General features: G+C 30.7%; 1 protein-coding gene and 1 pseudogene across 2 annotated transcripts; one reads left to right on the forward strand and one right to left on the reverse strand.

The window, feature by feature from the left end:
- The first annotated feature begins 5,059 nt into the window (after nucleotides 1-5,059).
- LOC132726475 (pyrimidodiazepine synthase-like) lies at nucleotides 5,060-20,583 on the forward strand. 2 transcript variants are annotated; one of them, XM_060711790.1, is made up of 5 exons: nucleotides 5,060-5,228; nucleotides 18,290-18,395; nucleotides 18,561-18,783; nucleotides 19,391-19,517; nucleotides 19,951-20,583. In XM_060711790.1, the coding sequence occupies exons 1-5, from the start codon at nucleotides 5,201-5,203 to the stop codon at nucleotides 20,193-20,195; spliced, it is 729 nt and encodes a 242-aa protein (XP_060567773.1). In that variant the 5' UTR covers nucleotides 5,060-5,200; the 3' UTR covers nucleotides 20,196-20,583. The 2 variants fall into 2 exon arrangements, with proteins under 2 accessions (XP_060567773.1, XP_060567774.1); XM_060711791.1 differs by lacking the exon at nucleotides 5,060-5,228 and adding an exon at nucleotides 17,178-17,356.
- Nucleotides 10,598-14,727, reverse strand: LOC132726470 (glutathione S-transferase omega-1-like; annotated as a pseudogene).
- Nucleotides 20,584-20,875: the final 292 nt, after the last annotated feature.

The raw sequence follows: 20,875 nt of genomic DNA on the forward strand, positions 1-20,875 counted from the left end.
AAGTGTGTATCGATATTGTATTGGATGGTGAATATCGATTGCAATATTCAATGACAGCCCTAGACTATTTCTGTTGATTACAGATAACAAGTAATATAAACTGCTAACAACAGGAGATAATTCTAAAATTTAAAGTATCCTCGAGAATTAGCATAATATTATATAGCGTTGCAAAACAAAATGAATTTATGTACATGTATAGATTTTATATAGATATTTCATCGCAAAAGATATTTACTTACGTTGACATAACACACAACATATATTTAGTGCAAATATTTTTTTTAGCTATGCATGTTATATATAGGCATACACAATGTAAACGATTGATAAAACAGATTGACTTTTCCACACTGGCCATAGCTTTCGCAGAAGCGGTGGGTCTACCGCAGCGACGGTGGAGTATTCGTCGCAGAAGCGGTGGATAAAATTTGGCCGTTTGTTGTTTTCGGTAAGTATATGACTGAATTTTGTTTTATATTTTAATGTTTTACTGGAAACACTCAGTGAGACTGGAGCCCACACATGTACTCTTTCAACCTATTACACGGGCACGGTGCAATTCATTGCCGTTTATGCAAACACTTCTGTACAGTTTGATGAGGGGACGCCACTTTTGCCTAATTTTGGTTAAAAACACATACAAATGTGTGCAAAAACGACCCATAATGCATCGGCATCACATCGAATCAATGATACTTTCACAAATTAACCATAATTTGGAAAATTGGGAAATTAGTATTGCCTGTTTATAAAATAAATGACAAAAAAATTTTTTCGTCGCAGACGGCGGTGGATTCGATTGCAAACGCAGTGCGGTGGGCCCGATACCATTTTTTTATATTTTAAGAATTTAACTTGACGTAAGGCATTTTTCAATTGAGAACAGCCCTTTTCTTACTTTGACATATGAGAAACGTGTTTATTTTGATGTTTAAAACGATATTAATTACTATATATATACGCTCGTACAAATATATGTCCGAGGCCCGCTTTCATTTTTCCTTCCATTGAAAATTACTTCAGCCATAATTATCATGGAATAATCCACGTTCAACCTTGGACTTAAAAAGACCGTAAGTTCATTTTTTGTCATACAGACATACATGTATAAGAGATACTCGTAAAGATAAACAGAACATGCTTCTTGAATACGAAAATTTAATGTCACTGTGTTATATAACCATATATAGTGAGAACACCAATATAAATAAATTGTATGTTTACAGCGTAAGAGTTGTTTCAGGAAAAGTTTTTCTCTATTACTATTTAGTAAAGACCTACGCGTTTAATAGCTTTAGTTTATCTTCTTTTTCTTAAATTGTGACATTTATAAAAAAAAATGGTTTCAAATATGGTATATGTTTAAAGAATTTTAAAGTATGAAATGAAATAAAAAAAAAAAGGTAATAGAAGTATTTTATGGAATTAAGTCTTTCTCTAATAATGTACACACATATAGTAAATAACGTAATATGCGGGAGAAAAAAGATTTTTCAGACTTACATTTAAGTCATATTACCTTGAAATAACCACAATTAAGGAAAAAATCAAATTCACGTACAGGAAATGAGATCGGTGAACCCTAAGTTTTTTTCCCGCTCTAAAATGTTTATGTTATCATATTCTGGCATCATGCTTAATTTAAAGAATATAATTTTATCGAACCTCCTTAATTTTGCGTGTATGTGTTTATAATACTGCACGTTTGTTGGATAATCGTGACGTTTTATATACATACAATGTACTTTTTAAATACATGGCTGCCGTAAATTTATGAAATTATTTCATTTTTTTAACAAAAAAAATGCTTGATGTATTATGAGTTCGTTATAAATAAATCCAACAGGTTATATGGTCGTTTATTATATGATCTAAAAATAGCTGCAATCTCATTGGTCCAAACTGTAGTCAACATAACTTTTTATAAAATCATATTCACTGGGTGTAGTATCATATTAACTGGCTAAATTGGATTTTCCAAGTCTAAATATAGATTGAGACTCATATTCAATGACCATACACCGTAGACTGTTAATTACGTGTGTTAATTAAAAAATAATTGTTGCGTTTTGTTCTTTATGGCATATTTCTCGATTGAAATAACATTACTTTACTGTTATACTTAAAGGCTAAACCGGTATAAACTTGAATTACTTTTGTATGCGCAGCGTTCTCGTAGTCGTTGCACGCCTAACACGTGCGTCTTTTTCCCCGCGCTTCAACGAGGCAAAATTTGTACATGTATATAAGGTTGTACTTTTTCGTGATTTTTTTTTAATTCTTAGCCTATTCATATAATAAAACAATTATTGACTAGTGAGCCATTGAATATGATGTGATATTCACCGGCAAAAAGTCTTCTGCCGGTGAATATCACATCATATTCAATGGCTCACTAGTCAATAATTGTATAATATAAACGGTTGTTCGCAATATTAATAGCTATCGAAGTTCTTTATTATACTTGTACATGTGTGTAAAAATCAGAAAATAAAGTTACAAATAAACCAAAAAATCTCTATAATTAAATAAATGTCTCGATTTTCCAATGAAAAATTACGTTACAAACATGCAGTTTTATAAAGTTTATATATTTATATACACGACTGCTGTTTATTTAATAAGAAATTGTATGTTTATGTATTATACATGTATTTTCAAACAACCGTTTATATACGGCCATATTGAATAGCCTTTCAAAATCTTTATAACTAATATGATACCCTCGAAAATGCCATGAATATGTGTTAACTTTATGTATTTATAACTCATATGCCGCAATGCAAAACTATATGCTTATATATATATATATACCTGCCATGCCGCTTTTAATAAGTCAGAAATCGGCATTGGTTATAAGGGATAACACGTCATCACGTGTAACATGTAAATGTCTGACACATGTGCTATTTTGGCTGGATTCATCACATTTGTGGACTTCCCTGCACATCGCTAAATTTCCTTTCGGTTGTGCATCAAGGTCAAATATTATGACTCTTAGTTTTCGCCGTTTCCTCTACGGTCCAGGTTGTCAAATGCATGATCCCTAATATGAACTTGGAAATACAAATATGATAAAGGGCACTACATTATGTTCTTACTTTCCTGCGCTTTTCAACTGGAATGGTGCATTCACACTCAAAAATACATGATACCTAGTAATAACCCGCAATAAATAGTTGAACGTGGATTATTCTATGATAATTATAGCTGAAGTAATTTTCAATAGCGGACCTCGGACATATTTTGTACAAGAGTATATATAATAATCAATATCGTTTTAAACATCAAATAAACACGTTTCTCAGATGTCAAAGTAAGAAAAGGGCTGTACTCAATTGAAAAATGCCTTACGTCAAGTTAAATTCTTAAGATATACATAAATGGTATCGGACCCACCGCACTGCGTTGCAATCGAATGAACCGCCGTCTGTATTGAAAACATTTTTTTTCATTTATTTTATAAACGGGCAATAATAATTCCCAAATTTCAAAGTTATGGTTAATTTGTGAAAGTATAATTCATATGATGTGATGCTGTTGTAATATGGGGGCGATTTGCACACATTTGTACGTGTTGCAACTAAAACTAGGCAAAAGTGGTGTCCTCTCGTCAAACTGTACGAAGTGTTTCCATAAACGGCAATGAATTGCAGTCTGCGTGTAATACGTTGAAAAGTACATATGTGGGCTCCAGTCTCACTGAGTGTTTCCAGTAAAACATTAAAACATAAAACAAAATTCAGTCATATACTTACCGAAAACAACAAACGGCCATATTTTATCCACCGCTTCTGCGACGAATACTCCACCGTCGCTGCGGTAGATCCACCGCTTCTGCGAAAGCTATGGCCAGTGTGTTTTCGTCTGCACTTTTAAAACAAAATGTTCAATAAATTACAGATTTTTTCAGACGATTGGCGTATTTATAGGCACTTAAACATGCTAGGATATACTCGAAGAGCACGGATTGTAAATACATGTATATAGTAAAGATTACAAACAGAAAAATATCTATTGAGTCTGATAAATATATGTTTTTTATCGTGTTAACACGAAAACTAACTAGTTAGTCAAGATCGTTATCGCTATAATTATATGGTTAACTGTTGGCAGAAATATGCCACCATACAAACAAGTTTAAAATACCGTGCGTACATACACCGAGTACGCAATACTGATAATAATATTAACCGAATTTACATGAAGATTAAGTATAGAATGTGCTTAAATGACAAAAAGATACTTCAAATTGGTAAATGCAATAACAAAATCCGGGTCAGCTTAACGACATTTTGTTTAGCACTTCATGATTATGAATGAACCAGTTGCTTAAATTAACAATAACTTCATTTTTTTCGCATTTTGGATGTCACGTATTTATGCATCTATTTAATTCTTCGTTGCATATATGAGCCGCGTCACGGCAAAACCAACATAGTGCGTTTGCGACCAGCATGGATCCAGACCAGCCTGCGCATCCTATAACAAGTAGAGAAACTGATAGCAAACAGCATGGATCTTTATCAGACTGCGCGGATGCACTATGTTGGTTTTGTCGTGACGAGGCTCATATGTTTTTTTTCTTCGAATCATTCGATGGTTAAGATATGCAACGGTAGGTTAATGAACGTGGCATATAAATTGTGGTTTGGTAACAGCGCGGTTAAATTGCTTATTAACTGAGGTGGTAACTTTTGTTAAAAGGTATTTATATATAGTATTGCACATTTGTAACGTCGCTTTTTGAACATTGGAGTACCTTGACGTTTGTATAGATCTATATTCACTGTAAAATTATTAAGTAATTTCGTGTTGTCCTCTAAAAATAGGAACTTTGTTGTATATTCTACATATTCGTAGCGGCTCTGATTTATTTACAAACAACCGTTTATATAATTAAGGTCAAATAACATGTCAAAAAGTAGTGATATGCACGTGTATTAAGTACACATGTAATTACTAGTAGTTATAATGCAGTCAGTCATTTAATACATACTGAATATCGAGATATCTATATAAACAGTTGCATGTAGTACGAGTTTCATAAAATCCGCTATAAATAGAAGGAGTGATCCGTAAACCAATACAATAACTGTACAAATATTGTTCTATTTAATGTACCCATAAGCGGCCAGAGAATGAAAAACAAAACTTTGAAGAAACAGGAATGAGTGTTGAGATTTTCATGTGAAATATGTCTTCTGAAAGAGCTCTCGGGTCAGGTTTAAAAAACCTGTTTTTTTTTTTTTTTAAATAAAAAAACCTTTAAAAATTTTATAAGGGGTTTATGGTAAACAAAGGGCATAAAAGGGTTTTTAAAAAATCTTCTACTGTTTTCGAAAAATTTTAAGACATATTTGTACCAGGGAAAATTTAGATAATTTTCATTTTTTTTAAAATGTTTTTAATTTTAATAATTTCGAACAACAATAGGGAAAATAAAACCCAAATTTGCCCCTTTTTGGGCGTTTTTCAAAAAAGGCCTTTTTACTAATTCCCCCCCAAAACCCGGGGAAAGTTTTTTTTTGATTTTTCTTTTAAAGCCGGCAATTTTTTGAAAAAAAACCAAAAATTGAAAAATTTTTTTTCCGAATTTTTTAAGAATTTTAAAAAATTTAACATTTAGACCTTGAATTTTTTAAGTTTTTCCTTTTTATAAAAGGCAAAAAAATTAATTTTTAAAGTTTTATAAAAATTTGAATATCCAAAATAAAAAATAAATTAATTTTCTAAAAAAACAGGTTTGGACATTCTTTTCTCAAAAAATTTTAAAATTTTAACGGAAATATACCCCTTATATATTGTATAAAAAGGGTTTTATTTTTGAATAAAATTAAATTTAAAATTGTATTTTTAATTCTTTAATTTTAAAAACCCTAGGACATTAAATTTACAAAACCCTTGGGTAAAGGGCGGTTTTTTTTTTTTTTCCAACGAAAACACTAAAATTTTTCATCGTTTTTTAAAAATTTGACGGAGATGTTTTGTCTTTAATATAGGTTTAAATTTCTTGTTAACGTTATTGAAATTACCCAAAAAGGGAACTTTTAATCGTAATTTAAAACTTTTTCCCACCCAAAATCGGGCGGCCCTACCCGAAAAGTCACTGGTAGGCCACATTTTAAATTAAATTTTTTGAAAAACGCCTACTAGCCCTGACACGGCCGCCCACTTTAATATTTATAAACTTTTTAATTCCCACATTTTTGGGGCTATATTTTTAATTTTTTTTATTTTAAAAAGGGAAGTAAGTATCCCCCCAAGGTCCCTTTGTGTTTTACGTTTGAAATGGAAATTGGGGATTCTGCCCCTATGGGGGAAGAGAACGCAAAAATTTTTTGGGGGGGTTTCTGGAAATAAAAATATTCGTAAGTTAACCCCCTTTAATCTAAAAAAAAATTGGATAAAGGCATCAATAAAAAAAAATTTTTAACAAACAAAAAAATTTTTATTTTCAAAAGAAAAATATATTTAAAAATATGATGATATAAAGGTACCTTTTTCAACAATTAAAAATTTAAATTTTTTTTTCTCATAAAGGGAAAGGGAAACTTTTTAACTTTAAAATCTCATTGAAAAACCGGACGGGGTACCTCAAAAAATAATTTGTCTAGGACGGGTTCCATCCAAGAGACTGATAATAAAGTCATTTTTGCTCGGTTATTGTTAAGGGAGTACATTGACTCCGTAAAATCCTGGGGGAAAATTAATTCCCAATATGGACTTCGACCCGGAAAAAAGCCCAAAATGCTTTTTGGGAAATATGGCCCCCCAAGGGTTAGATATACAAGATTTTTTAATTTTTTCTTTCAGTTTGGCCTAACTTTTAAAAAGTTTAACTTTTAAAAAAATTTATTTAAACTCAAAAGAACAAATAATAAAAAAATTAAAATAATCTTTTAGTAAAAAATCATGAAAAATAAATATCATTTGGTTTACTCGGGTGTTTTTTTTCGGCCTGAAAAAACCACAGGGGGGGCCTTTGAGCCCTTTTCAAATTCCAACAGTACTTTTTTAAGTTAATTTAAAAAAAATTTTAACAAAAATTTTTGGGGCCCCTTTTTAAAAAAAATTCGATTTAGAAAAGGGATATTTTTTACCAATTTTTAAAATTTTATTAAAAAAATTAATGTTTTGGGCCGGTTTCGTTTTTTTGGGAGAAAAAAAAACCCCCAAAATAAAAAACAAATTAATACTTTTAAATTTGAAGCCCCAAAAGGTAAAAAAAAGGAAATAAAAATTGGAAAAAAAAAATTTAAGAATTTTTTAAAGGAGTGAAACTTGAAAAAGGGAGAAAAAACCTTTTTAAATTTCCAAACTCTTTTTTATTTAAATGTATTTTTTGTAGAAAAAAAACTTTTAAAAAAATTTTTGACTTTGGGGCTTTCTGTGTTTTTAAAAGGTTGTGACCCCAGTTTATAAATTTTTTATCCAAGTGGTAAAACAAATGAAGTTTTTCCCCCATTTTTTTAAGGGCTTTAATCGTATCAAAATGAACTAGAAGGGGAAAAGGATACAAAATTCCTTTGGGGGGTATTTATCTGTTTTATTTTTTTTTTAAAATTTTCCTTTTTTTAACTTTTTTTCTTTCCCCAAAATTTGTTTAAAACCCAAAAAAAATTTTTAAAAAATTTTTAAAAAATGTTCCAAAATTTAAAGGGCAATTTTTTTGTATAACTTAAAAAATAGAAACCCTTTTTCTTTATAAAAACCCCCAAAAAAATTTTTATTTTTTTGGTTTTTTTGGGTTTTGGAAAAAAAAAGGGGGCTTAAACCCGGTTTTTTTTGGAACCATTTTTTTTAATTAAAAAGAAATTTAAATTTCCCAAAATTGAAACAATAAATTGATAAAATATGAAATGACAACTAAAATGGTATAGAGGAATGTATTTTTAATTTTAAAAATTAACCTTTTTTCGTGGGTTTCTCCAAGTTCAAAACCCCGATTTTTATAAAATTGCCCTCCCTTTGGGGAATTTGGGCCTAATGACGTTTTTTGCAATGTTTAAAATTTTATTTACTGAATCACTTTAAAAATTCAAAAACCCCTGTTTAATTTTTACCAAATTTTTTTTCACTATTTTTCTTTTTTAACTAGGGGGAAAAAACCTATAAAAATTTTTGACTTAAACAAAATTGGCCCACAAATGGAACGCATAGTTTTTTTATTTGCCCGGTGGCTGGTTCCGGTTTTTCCCCCTTGACGCTTTTCAAAAATTTTAAACGTTTGAAGTCAGGGGATTATGAAAAAACCCGGGTAACCAGCTGTTAAAGAAAAACAAAAATTGGGAATTTAGCAATTTTTTAAGTGTTTCAATGGAAAACCAGTTAAAAATGGAAAAATGGATTGTGCGCGGGTTTTGGGAAGAATAAACTTTTTAGGGATAAAAAACGTAAACAAATTAAATTTCCCGTGAATTTTGGTTTAAAAACTGGAGTTTTAAAACTAAAAATTTTTTTAAAAACCGGTAAATTTTTGGGGGGCCTTTATGGGTTTTTGTACCCCAAAAAGGATTCTAAGAATAAAAATGTTGAAATTTTATGGGGAACCAAATTTTTATGGAGGAAGAAAAAAAAATTCCCCTAATTTTTTATTTGGAACATATTTTTTTTCCCAATAGTAAGGTTTTTTAAATTTTTTTTTTACAAAATTTTCAAAAACTCAAAAAATTGTGTTTTAACGATAAAAATGGCCCAGATATATATAGCTTTAAAAAATTTTAATTTTTTCCTTTTAAAACTTTTTTTAAAATTCATACAGCACCCCTTTACTACAGTATTATATGAAAATTTTGGTTTTTTTCTTAAATTTGGGTTTTTGGGTTTTTTTGTTTTTTTACACCCATGCCCCCTATCACACAAAAGCCTTTAACCATGTTATTTCTGGCCACCCTTTAAATTGTTAAAATTTTTGGAAAAGAATGAAAGAAAATTTTAAAAAAAGGGTTTTTTCGGTTTTTGGGAATTAGATACGGCATTACCAAAAAGAAATTCATGTTACATGAAAAAAGGTAAAGGGGTTTCTTTTAAAATTTTTTTTTTTTAAGGGAAAATTTTGCATTTTTCAACCTTCAAATAACAAAATAGAAATTTTTGTTTTTTAATAGAAAAAATGTTTAAAAATCCTTTTCCCAAAATTTTAAAAGGAAAAAACGGGTTTGGTGTTTTTTCCCCAAATTGCGGGCATTTCCAAAGTCAGTAAAAGTTAAAATCTAAGTTTTTGGGTTTTAAGAAAAAAAATTAAAAACGCTTTTTTTTTGTGCGGGTATGTATGTAACTTTATCTCATATAAAAAATTACTAAAGGTATGTAATTTTTAGTCTAAAAATTTTAACAGTTTTTTAAAACTGACCCCCGCCCTTTTTAAATTTTTCCCTTTGGAAAAGGCGACTTTTTTAGGGGCAGTAAACTAGGGCTAAAATATCTTCTAGAAAAAACATAGATTGCATTTTTTTTATGAAGTTTTTTTTATATAAAGGTGACAGTAAATTAGTAATATACTCGAAAAAGGGGGCGCAGCGGGAATTTAATTGTAACCAGATTGTTATGGTTTTCAGGTTTGAACTTGCCTCTATCAAAACCAGCGGGGGTCTATGAAAGGTGTCTGTTTTCTGCTTTGGGGGTTTTTTTTGGGTTTTAAGTTTTTACAAATTTTTTCCTGAAATTTCTTCATAGACCCCAGTGTTTGGTGACTTTAAAAAAAAGGGGAACAAAAATTTGGGAAAAAAATGGGGCCTCGATATTCTTAAACAAAATAAATGTTTTAAAGTTTAATAAACGGGTTGCTTTATTATCACAAAAAACAATGATTTTTTCCAGACTGAAAAATTTTGAGTTGTTCAAAGAATCTCTATAAATTTTATCACAAAGAATTTTAAAAAGGCCGCTCCCTTTCCAGTTTTTAAAGCTTTTTTCATAAAAATTTTTGATGAAAATTGCAAAGGGCCGCTAAAATCCATTTACATTAACAAAAAAGTTAGTTTGTTTTTTTCATTTACCCCTTTTTCCCCCAAAAGGGTTATTTCAGTCATATAGGCAGATATTTTCCAAACCATCGTTCCCCGGGAGTTACCCAATTTTACTAAACCCCCCTTCCCTCTGCGCAAAACTCCCAAAATTTCTCTCCCGGGGATGGGAACCCCCAGGGCCAAGGGGTTATGGTTGAACCATCGCTCAAAAGCCCCCCGACCCCCGGGGGCGGTCCATTAACGAAAAAAAGGTAAAACGAAAAAGGTAAAAAAATACAAAATAGCCCCTACTGGTTAGTAACGCTTTAAAGGAAAAGATAATACTGCAAAAAATCAATCAATAATCGAATAAAACCCATGTATATTGTTACTTAAATTTATTTTCTAAGTCTTGTTCTAAAGTTTTTTTGAAATCATTTGGCTCATTTTGGGAAAGGGATGAGCTTTAAGGAATTTTGATACAAAAAGATGACCGTTAAAAAATAAATTTAAGTCTTTGTTTTTCCATTTGTAAATATGTTTTAAAATATCTGTAGTTTTTTTAAAGGATGGTTTTTTTTAACCCGGGTTTTTGAGTTTTTTTTGTGAAACGCCCCCGATGAAATTTTAACATAAAAAATTAATCAAACTTTATATCATCATTTATTTTCAAAAACATTTTTTTATTAAAAACAATGACAATGTTGTTGTCAAACAAGATATTAATTAAATGAACAAAGCCACATATGAGAAAGGTTATCTTACAAAATAATCAAGACAATGATTGGTTTACACCAACAATTATAAAATACATCATTTCATTCCATTCACTTATTTATTCATTTATAAATACTAAATGAATCTATTCTTTATCTCATCAAAGTACATGCACTATTAAAGATATTCAATGAGTGTAAGTTCACTACTGTTTTTATTGAACAAGTTAAATAAAATTTATATTATGGGAGTGCCTGGAGAGCATTATATTAATTTATTCACTGGTTCAATAAATTTAGAAATGAAGCTACACAAATATTAAAATATATCGATCACATACCCAAAATAAACTGTTTACAGTAAAGAAGAATTTTTTATTGACATACTGTAGCACCGACAATTAACTCCTCTTTACACTTTCTTTGTATCACTAACAAGAACAAGACGTATAATATCACACTGTAGAGGATAAACAATGTAACACTGATTATTTGTCACCCTTTCAAAATGGTCATTACATAGCAGCTTTTTAAGTAACTGATGTCTTAATTCAAAGTTATTGCTCAACTCCAATGTCATAGATCTCCTTTCCCTCCTTTCTTGCCACTACAATCTTAATGAAGTCCTCTTCGGAACATCTGGTTACTTTAACCGCTGGGACAGCTGTTATGTTGTCTATCCAGGCTACTAGTTTAGGAAATTGATCTTTTCTTATTGCAGCTTTGTCGTTGACTTTTCCCATATCTACTATTCTCTCCATGTGTGGCCATATCATGAAATCTACCATCATCGGCTTCTCACCTGAAAATTAAGGGGAAATGAATTTTGTTACCATTTACAAGTACAAGCTTGGTTTCATTTAGGATTGATGCAACCAGATCGCCATTTTAAAGATAGTTTTATACATATAGAAATAACGTACAAAACCTTACCAGACAGTTGTGTATTTTGCCAATTTTCCATTAGTATAAAATGGAGAAAATGAATAACGGTTATAAAGATAAGTAGGGTGTTCTGACTAGTTTCAGCACCATAAGCATATAAACACTAGCACTTGACAATACACTGTTTACATCTGTTCAGTGGCTGACTGATTTGCAAAACATTCCCCGATTTCAGTTTTGCACGTATGCTACTATTAAGATACTTATATTGACATCTCACAGACTCACTATATTTGTCGATGGCGAATTTTTAATTGAATAATCAAGAAGGAAAAACCCTTGGTTTGGCACAACACATACCTCCAAAGAATGTTTTGCCTCTTGACTTTAACTCGTCTTCTAGGACGTTAAGACCGGACAGTAGCTCCCCAAGTGCTTCAGGTTCTTGCTTTAAAACCAATCTGTAGAATGGTGTTACAACTTTCTGTAAAATTATAATGTAATTTTCTGTAAAATATGATGAATCACTACTTCGTTGCTTTATGACGAACACTTTACGTAATTAACTTCTTAGATTCAGTACGATAAATAGGTAGAATGTCAATGGAGATAGCTGGGTCAATTGTTTCGGACAACGTTTGTTTCTAGGTATATAACGTTTTTTTTATCTACATTTTATTATGAAATCGAGTTTGTTTTTTGTTTCAGTTTTTGTCTTACTGATGATACTAGTACATATCACAATAATTGTCATTTTGCTAAGCCCAGATTAACTTATACGGAAATAGTTTTATTGTGGTAAATGCGATTTTTTAAAGTTCTGTTTAAAGCTTATTTTACAACATCGTATTTATGATAGACTATTAACTGATCAAAGCATTTCGTGTTTCAAAATTATTTCTATGGATATAAAAAAAGACTTAAATACTGTTGAACTGTATATACCTTTGAGTACCTTTCTACCAACATTGCATCTTTTGCCTTCTGGTAAGGATCGTTTGGTGTTAACTTTTCACCGGGGTAGGTTTCGTCAAGATACTGACAAACGATTGGAGAATCATACACAATTATATCATCTTTTTGTATAGCTGGCACTGTGCCAAGTGGAGCAAGTTCTAGAAACCATTCTGGTTTTTCCTTCAAATTGATATTGACAGTTTCAAATCTGTAATAAATTTCAAATAGAAAAATAATCAATTCGATAGTTTTTAAGATTAGTTGTTCAAGTTATCTATTTATAAACCTAGCGATCAGTGGTTAATTTCCTATATATCATTCACTCGTCGTAAAAGTGCATATGTAATCAAAGCACAGAAGGCGCTGAATTTGTTTGGGTCTCAGAATGTCAGAAAGGTGAAGGTTGTGAGATTATAAACCAATTTGTTTTTGTATAGTGCCACCAATGCTTTCCAGCGTTTTAATTGTGGAAACACTGATATTCAATCCAATGTTTATTTGACTCAAACAATTTTAAAAAAAAATAAGTTGCCTTAAATGGGATTTGAACTCCAGACCTCTCGCTTCCTAAGCGAGCGCGCAAACCCCTTGGGCACGGTGAATTTATATGTTAAAGGCCTAAAGAAAACCATGATATTCCAAATTAGGGTTTGTAACGCCGCTAACTGTTGTTTAACACAGATGTAAATAATCATGGAGCTTACTATAAGCATGTATATCTATAAAGAATAAAACAATATTAGAAATCTTCGACCGTTCGGAAATTATTTTGCTTGAAAATTAATGCGCCTGTCATTTGACTATCTTTACGCAGTGATCTCCCCTGAATTTTTCGGCGTTAGTTTACATATAAAGGGAAGTAACAGCTTCAAAAAAGCGGACTACTTTCGGCAATTGCAATTAACAGCATTAGAGTCAGAAACTTCGCTACCATTATTTGTTTGGTCTGACGACCCAAACAAATAAAAAATCATTTTAAAAATTTCATATTAACTTTTTCATATATTTTCTCTTTTTCATAGATGTTTTAAATTTTTAAGCTGTATTAGACTGTGGCTCGGTTGAAGAGAGACATTTGATAAATGGCAAAAATCCTAAAGTAGAAGTAATTGATGATATTTACTCAATATTTTTATGAAGCATCACCATTCGAGCTCTCTGGGCATATGGACACTGTATACCCGCAGCTTGCCAGACTCTAAAGCTGGAAACTCGCTTCCTGAAAATAAAATATCAATTAAGAGAACTATTTGCAAAATTATTAAAGTTGAGATTTTTTGGTCGTAACTGACATTGTTACTTCCGTCGTATCTGCATATATGTCTCAGTTAAATTTAATGCAATATTCGGCCACAAAACAGAAATGGGTCAATAACATTGATTTTGAAATTAGATATCATAAAAACCCCAAAAAATTTCCATTTTTACTTTGAAGTTCGAACAAAAATCATGTGTGTCCATCTTATTTTTACGAAACTGACATTAACAAGTTTTTATTTTGGAAAAATTGTCATTCTGTATCATTATACATCTATTCGTGCATATAAATGTATTGAAAGATTTTGTTTTTCCGTATTTAAGAAAATTGCACAGCGTAAACATGTTGAATGTCTCCTTGTACTTTTATTTAATCATTAATATTTGTAAAGGTGATTTCTGACACATAAATAGATACACCTAAAGTATTATAAACGCCAAACTATGAGTCCCGTCACGTCAAAAAAATGTCTGTAAGGTCCCTTCAAGATTTTGGAATCTGTCAAGAAATATATTTATGATATATCAATATATAAAAGTGTGTATTTCTGAATCGGTTGTGCTGAAGAATGCAATATGTTTAAAGTGCAATATTCAGCCTTGTAAATGAATATTTAAGAAACTCTTCATATCATTGAAATAATTTTCCTTACTTTGTTGTTTGAATTTGTATTAATATCACAGTGAATTCTGAAGTCAACAATTCAGGTATAGCGATGTTACTTTCACATTATTTTAGTTGTTTTAGTATTGTGCAATTTTTATATTTAATCATTTTTCTGTATCAAAATAATACTATTAAATATCAAAAACAAAATGTGTTAAAACAATTACCTTTCCTATATGCAATTTCCGACGGCATTTTTTCCTCTTGCAATATTATGATGTGAGTGAAGTCGTGTGTTTGGTATTCTTATTTATAAACTACCCGTCCTACTTTATAATCTTCGCAGATAAGAGCGGTCCTCGTTTTCAAACTTCTACTATTATGATAAAGGTTTGTTACCTGTGTGTATTTGAGTTTATTTATATTCGCATTTATATTCGCAATCGGTTACCCATATCGTTGAGTCCTCAATCCTCAAGATGAGTATTAGTCATTTTAAATTTTTGGAGGTTAGTACAAAATACAGAAGTACAGAACGACCCTCCCCCCCCCCCCCCAAGTCCAGAAGCTTCTACGGGTTCTTTAATGTGTCAAGTGTTTATAATAAGCATTTCATACACGGGAACTCGATTTAAAGGCTCATCCGAAATACTACTTATTAGTAATTTTGTTTGGCGGTCCGGGAATCGGACCCACAATGTTGAGATTATGAGTTTCACGCTCTAACCGATTGAGCTATGCAGACTGGCATATTTGTTATCTGTTTACAACAGAATCCAAAATATCTAAACCTTTTTGTTTGTATGGTTTTACAAACATTTTCAGTATACCTGTTTGAATTGGTATACAAACATTTGATTATAAAAGGATTTCAGTTTGAAACCCCTCGCTAGAAGTATTAGGCAGTGACCAGTTTTAGATGTTTTTACTTTTTGTAATTTGCATAGGTATTTTTTTCGACATAATTTTAAATGACGTAACGCGCCACTTTTTTAGTCTGTTCTTCCTTTGATTTCTCCGATTCGTAAATGGTATAGAGCATTTTTTCTTAACGGCAAACTTTGTTTTGGTATGAAAATCAAAGACATTCAGTTTAGCCTTAATAAGGTTCTGAGTGGCCATGAACATCTTAAATATATTATAGATTTATTTTTATTCAATAGCCTAAATTCTGTGCACACGGTTACATAACTTTGTTATTGATTTTAGATATCATATAGTGCTTTTTTATCTATTTCATCCTCTTTTTTGTTAGACTCTCAAACTTATTTTCAATCACGAATGATAAACCTTTAAATGGGTAGTGGTACTAAGGGATAGTTTGTATCTAGAACATGCGTTCTACATTATAGTCTTTCTCGTTTAAAAAAGACGAACTTTTAAACGTTAAATATTTCCCCCTCTTTCTTTGTCCCAAAAATACCCCCCTTTTTACCCTGACGAAAATTAAATTAGAATTTTTTTCAATGGTTTTTAGGGTGAAAGGGGTTTTCTCCTTTTTTTTAATTTTGAAAATTGCAGTAAGTCAATTTTATATTCTATTAAGTAAATGGTGAAATTTATTAGACAAAATAGAGAGGTATATTCACAAACATAAATAAATTTTAGCTTGTATCGATATTTGAAAGTGTGTATCGATATTGTATCGGATGGTGAATATCGATGATATATCGATATTGCGATATTCAATGACAGCCTTGGACTATTTTTGTTGATTACAGATAACAAGTAATATAAACTGCTTACAACAGGAGATAATTCTAAAATTTAAAGTACCCTGGAGCATTAGCATAATTGTATAGCGTTGCAATAAATGAATTTATGTACATGTATAAATTTTATATAGATATTTCATCGCAAAAGATATTTACTTACGTTTAACACACATCATATATTTAGTGCATGTTATAATAGGCATACACAATAGACAGCTCGGTTTTTCGTCTGCGCTCTTAAAACAAAATTTTCAATAAATACAGATTTTTTTCAGACGATTGACATATTTATAGGCACTTAAACATGCTACTCGTACAATAATATGAATTGAGCACGGATTGCATATACATGTATATAGTAAAGTCTGATAAATATCTGTTATTTATCGTGTTAACACGAAAACTAACTAGTTGGTCAGATAGTTAATGCGATAATTATATGGTTAACTGTTGAAAGAAATATGTCACCATACAAACAAGTTTAAAATATCGTGTATAAAGCTTGCATACGCAATAATGATGATTATGTTAACCGAATTTAAATCAAGTTCAAATAAAGAATTATGAACTAAAATGACAAAATGGCTAAAATGACAAAATGATAGGATGTAAAATCCTGGTCAGCTAAAATCTTTGTACTTTTTAAGAAAGTTTGTTTAGGACTTCATGATTATGAATGAACCAAAAGTTAAGATTTTTTTCGCATTTTGTATGTGCCGTACTTATGCATCTATTTTAAAATCCTACGTTGCATGATATATTTCACGACGTTCAAGTTGCAACTTGTGTTAATATTTAAAGTACTGCACGTTTCAATAAATAAATTAGATCTTTCGTGTTTTCGACTAAACACGGGGACTTTGCTGTATTCTAAATTCGTTGTAAAGAATCTTGACAGCGTCTCAATCTGGTTTATTTACAAAAGGCTTTTTATATAAGGTCATATATATACCTGTCATAAAGTAATAATATACACGCGTATATAGTTACTACAACTTGATTAAATAAGTGCACATGTAACTGTTATTACTAGACAAACTGAATACCGAGATATCTGTATACATACAGTTGCATGTAGTACAAGTTTCATAAAAATCCGCTATAAATAGAAGGAGTGATCCGTTAACCAACACAATAACTAAACAAAAATTGTTCTATTTAATGTACCCAAAAGCGACCAGAGAATGAAAAACTTAACTTTAAATTAACAGGAATGATACTCGGATTTTTATGTAAACATGTCTACTGAAAGAGCTCTCGGGTCAGGTAAAAAACTGTTTCTTGCTTTTTAAAATTAATAAACTAGTTCAAATTTTATAAGTGGATATGGTAAACAAATGTTGCATAACAACTGCTTATATAAAAATGCTGACTTCATACTGTATCGAACAGTTTAGACGATAATTTGTACCATGTAAAATTAGATAAGTTCATTATTACAAATGTTTAGTATACATACATGTTCGAGACAGAGCAATAGGAAATATAATATGTACATTGGCGTCGAATAGGCTCCTTCACTCTTCCCCACCCCACCCTGGGAGTGTGATTTTCTTTTAACAATATGCAAACAAAATTGATATTTTTTTCTGAATTTCCTAAGAATTTAAGATTACGACATTATAGATTCTTGACGTTAAGTATAATATACAAGCAAATAATAATAAGATAAAATAAATGAATAATCCACATAAACAATCCATAATCTAATCACAGGAGTTTGACATTCTATCAATAAGCAAATAATTAAGAAATAACGGCAAATATACCCCTGTATATATTGTATAGAGGTGTATATTAGAATAGTATAACATGTATAGTGTATTTTAAGTCTTTAATTTATAAACTAGGACATTAAAGTTGACGAAATCTTGGTACAGAGCAAGTGATTTTTTTTTGTTCCACGAGAATCACTGAATTTCATCGTCTTTTAATTGCACGGAGATGATTGTCTTTTAATATAGCGCTTACTACTATGATTGAACGTTATTGAAATCTATCCAAAAGAACATTAATCGTAATCTGAACTATTCCATCCAAAAATCGACGAGCTCCGTACCCGAAAAGTCACGTGGTATGGCCACATTGTATTAATGTTGAAAAACGCCTACTAGTACCTGACACGGTCGTCAGCATTAATAGTATTAACGTTAATTACACAGTTTGTGACTATATGTAAGTCTTTTTATTTTATTAAAGGAAGTAAGTATCCGCCCAAGGTACCTGGTGTTTTACGTTTGTATGGCATGAGATTCTGCCCCTATGTGAAGAGAACGCGACTTGTCCTGGAACATAAAAATATTCCGTAAGTTAACACCCATCTATCATGCAAACAAATGAAAATGTGATATAGGCATCAATGAAAAATATTTAACTAAACTAAAAATATTTTCATAGACTAATATATTTAAATATATGATGATATGACGTACCTTTTTCAATTATTATAATTATATTTTTTCTCATCAAGGTACGAAACTGTCAACATTAATCTCATTGATAAACCGGACTGGTACCTGCAAAAGATCAATTGTCTAGGACTGGTTCCATCCATAGAGACTGATGATGACGTCATATTTGACTCGGTTATTGTTAATGAGTACATTGACTCCGTATATCCTGGTGAAAAACTGATTCCCAATGATGGACGTCGAGCGGCAAAAGACAAAATGCTTCTTGAAATATGGTCCAAGGTTAGATATATCAGACTTTTTTAATTTCTTTAACTTTCAGTTTAGCCTAACATTAAAAGAAATTCAGTACATCTTTAAAGAAATTTACTTTACTCGAAGAACAAATAAATGGATAATTATAATCAATGAGTAATACTCATGTACTAATAATATCAGTGGTACTCTGGTGCCTTTTCTGCCTGAAATAATCCACGAGAGAGAGGGAAGCTTTGGCCCTTTTCAGACTTCAACAGTACGTTGTATTACGTAAATTATTTAACTAAAGCATGTCTGTGACGCCTTTAAAACAAATTCGATTACATAAGATATTTCCACCAGTTTTTTACATATTCATTAATACAATGTATGTTTCCGCTGGCTCGTTTATTTGTTAGTATTAAGCACCTCAATATAGAACAGAATTAGATACATGTGTTAATACTGAAGCTCCAGAAGGTAAGGCAAGAGAATAAAAATGCAAAATATTGAGAATATTATAATCGGAGTGAAACTTGATAAAGTAGTAAAAACCTTTTTCTAAAGTTCCACTCTATATTATATTAAATGTATGTTTTGTAGAAAAAAAACAGTTTTACCAAATTTGACATTGCTTTCTGTGTATTTAAAGGTTGTGACACAGTATTATAAATTGTTTTATCCAAGTGGTGAAACAAATGAAGTTGTTCCCAATATGTTATCGGCATTAGATCGTATCGAAAATGAACTAGCAAGGAGAGATACTAAATTCTTTGGAGGTATTTATCTGTTTTGATTCGTATTTTTCCTTGTTTTAACTTTTTTTTCAAAATTGTAAACATATTATTAATTTAAACATATTCAATTAATGCAATTATTGTATACTCATGAACTCGTATAAAGCTATAATGTAACTGGTGTTGAATAAGCGCTTAACGGTGACATTGATATAAAGAATTTAAATCAATGAAACAATAAATTGATAAATATGAAATGACAACTGAAATGGTATAGAGGAATGTATTGTTAATCTTCAAATACATTTCGTCGGTTTTCTCATTAGTTCACAACCGATCTATACAACATTGACTGCAATTGGAATTGGCAAATATGACGGTCTTTGCAATGTTTATCAATTTTAGTACTGAATCACATTAAAATCTAAAACCTGATTAATTCTACCGAAATCTCACTATGTTCTCGTTTAACTAGGAGACAAACCTATGATGATTGACTTCAATATGTGGCCACACATGGAACGCATAGTTCATTTTGACGTGCTGGTTCCAGGTTTCACCCTGGACGCTTCAAGATTTAAACGTTTGACGTCATGGATTGATGAAATGAACCGAGTACCAGCTGTTAAGAAAACAAAATTGAATTTAGACAGTTTTAAGATGTTCATGGTAACAATTAAAAATGGGAAAATGGATTGTGACGCGGGTCTTGAAGAATAGACTATTATAATCAAAACGTCACATAATACATATTCGTGAATTTTCGTTTTAAAGACTGGAGTATAGACTGTAAATGTTTAAAATCGTAAGCTTTGGCTTATAGGCTTGTAGCCAAAGGTATTCTGAGAATAAAAATGATTGTAAGTTTATGTGACAAATATGGAGAGAAAAGAAATGCTGATTTTCATATGTAAAAATATTTCTTTCATAGAGGTATTTTTAAATTATTTTTTTACAAAATTCAAACACTCAAAAATGTGTTAACGATAATATAGGCAGCATATATATAGCTTTAAACATATTACATTTTCATTTAAACTTATTTTAAATTCATACAGCACTCAATACTACAGATATTATATGCAAATTTGGTATTTTTCTTAAATTTGGGTTGTTGTTGTTGTTTTTTTACACCCAGTGCCACTATCACACACAAAGCCTTTAACCATGTTATTTCTGGCACACGTTATTGTTGAAATGAAAGAATGAAAGAAAAGCTTTAAAAAATTGTCGGTATTGAATTAGATACGGCATTACGAAAGAAATATCATGTTACATGAAGAAGGTCAGAGTTTCATTTATAAGCTTTTTTTTTAAGAAAATATGCATTGTTCTAACTTCAATAACAAAATAGAAATTGATTTTACATAGAAAACTAGAAATGTGTCATCATGCCACGG

This window comes from Ruditapes philippinarum, unplaced genomic scaffold (genome assembly GCF_026571515.1).
Source record: "Ruditapes philippinarum isolate M1 unplaced genomic scaffold, ASM2657151v2 ctg33_1_1_1_1, whole genome shotgun sequence".
Lineage (NCBI taxonomy): Eukaryota > Metazoa > Mollusca > Bivalvia > Venerida > Veneridae > Ruditapes > Ruditapes philippinarum.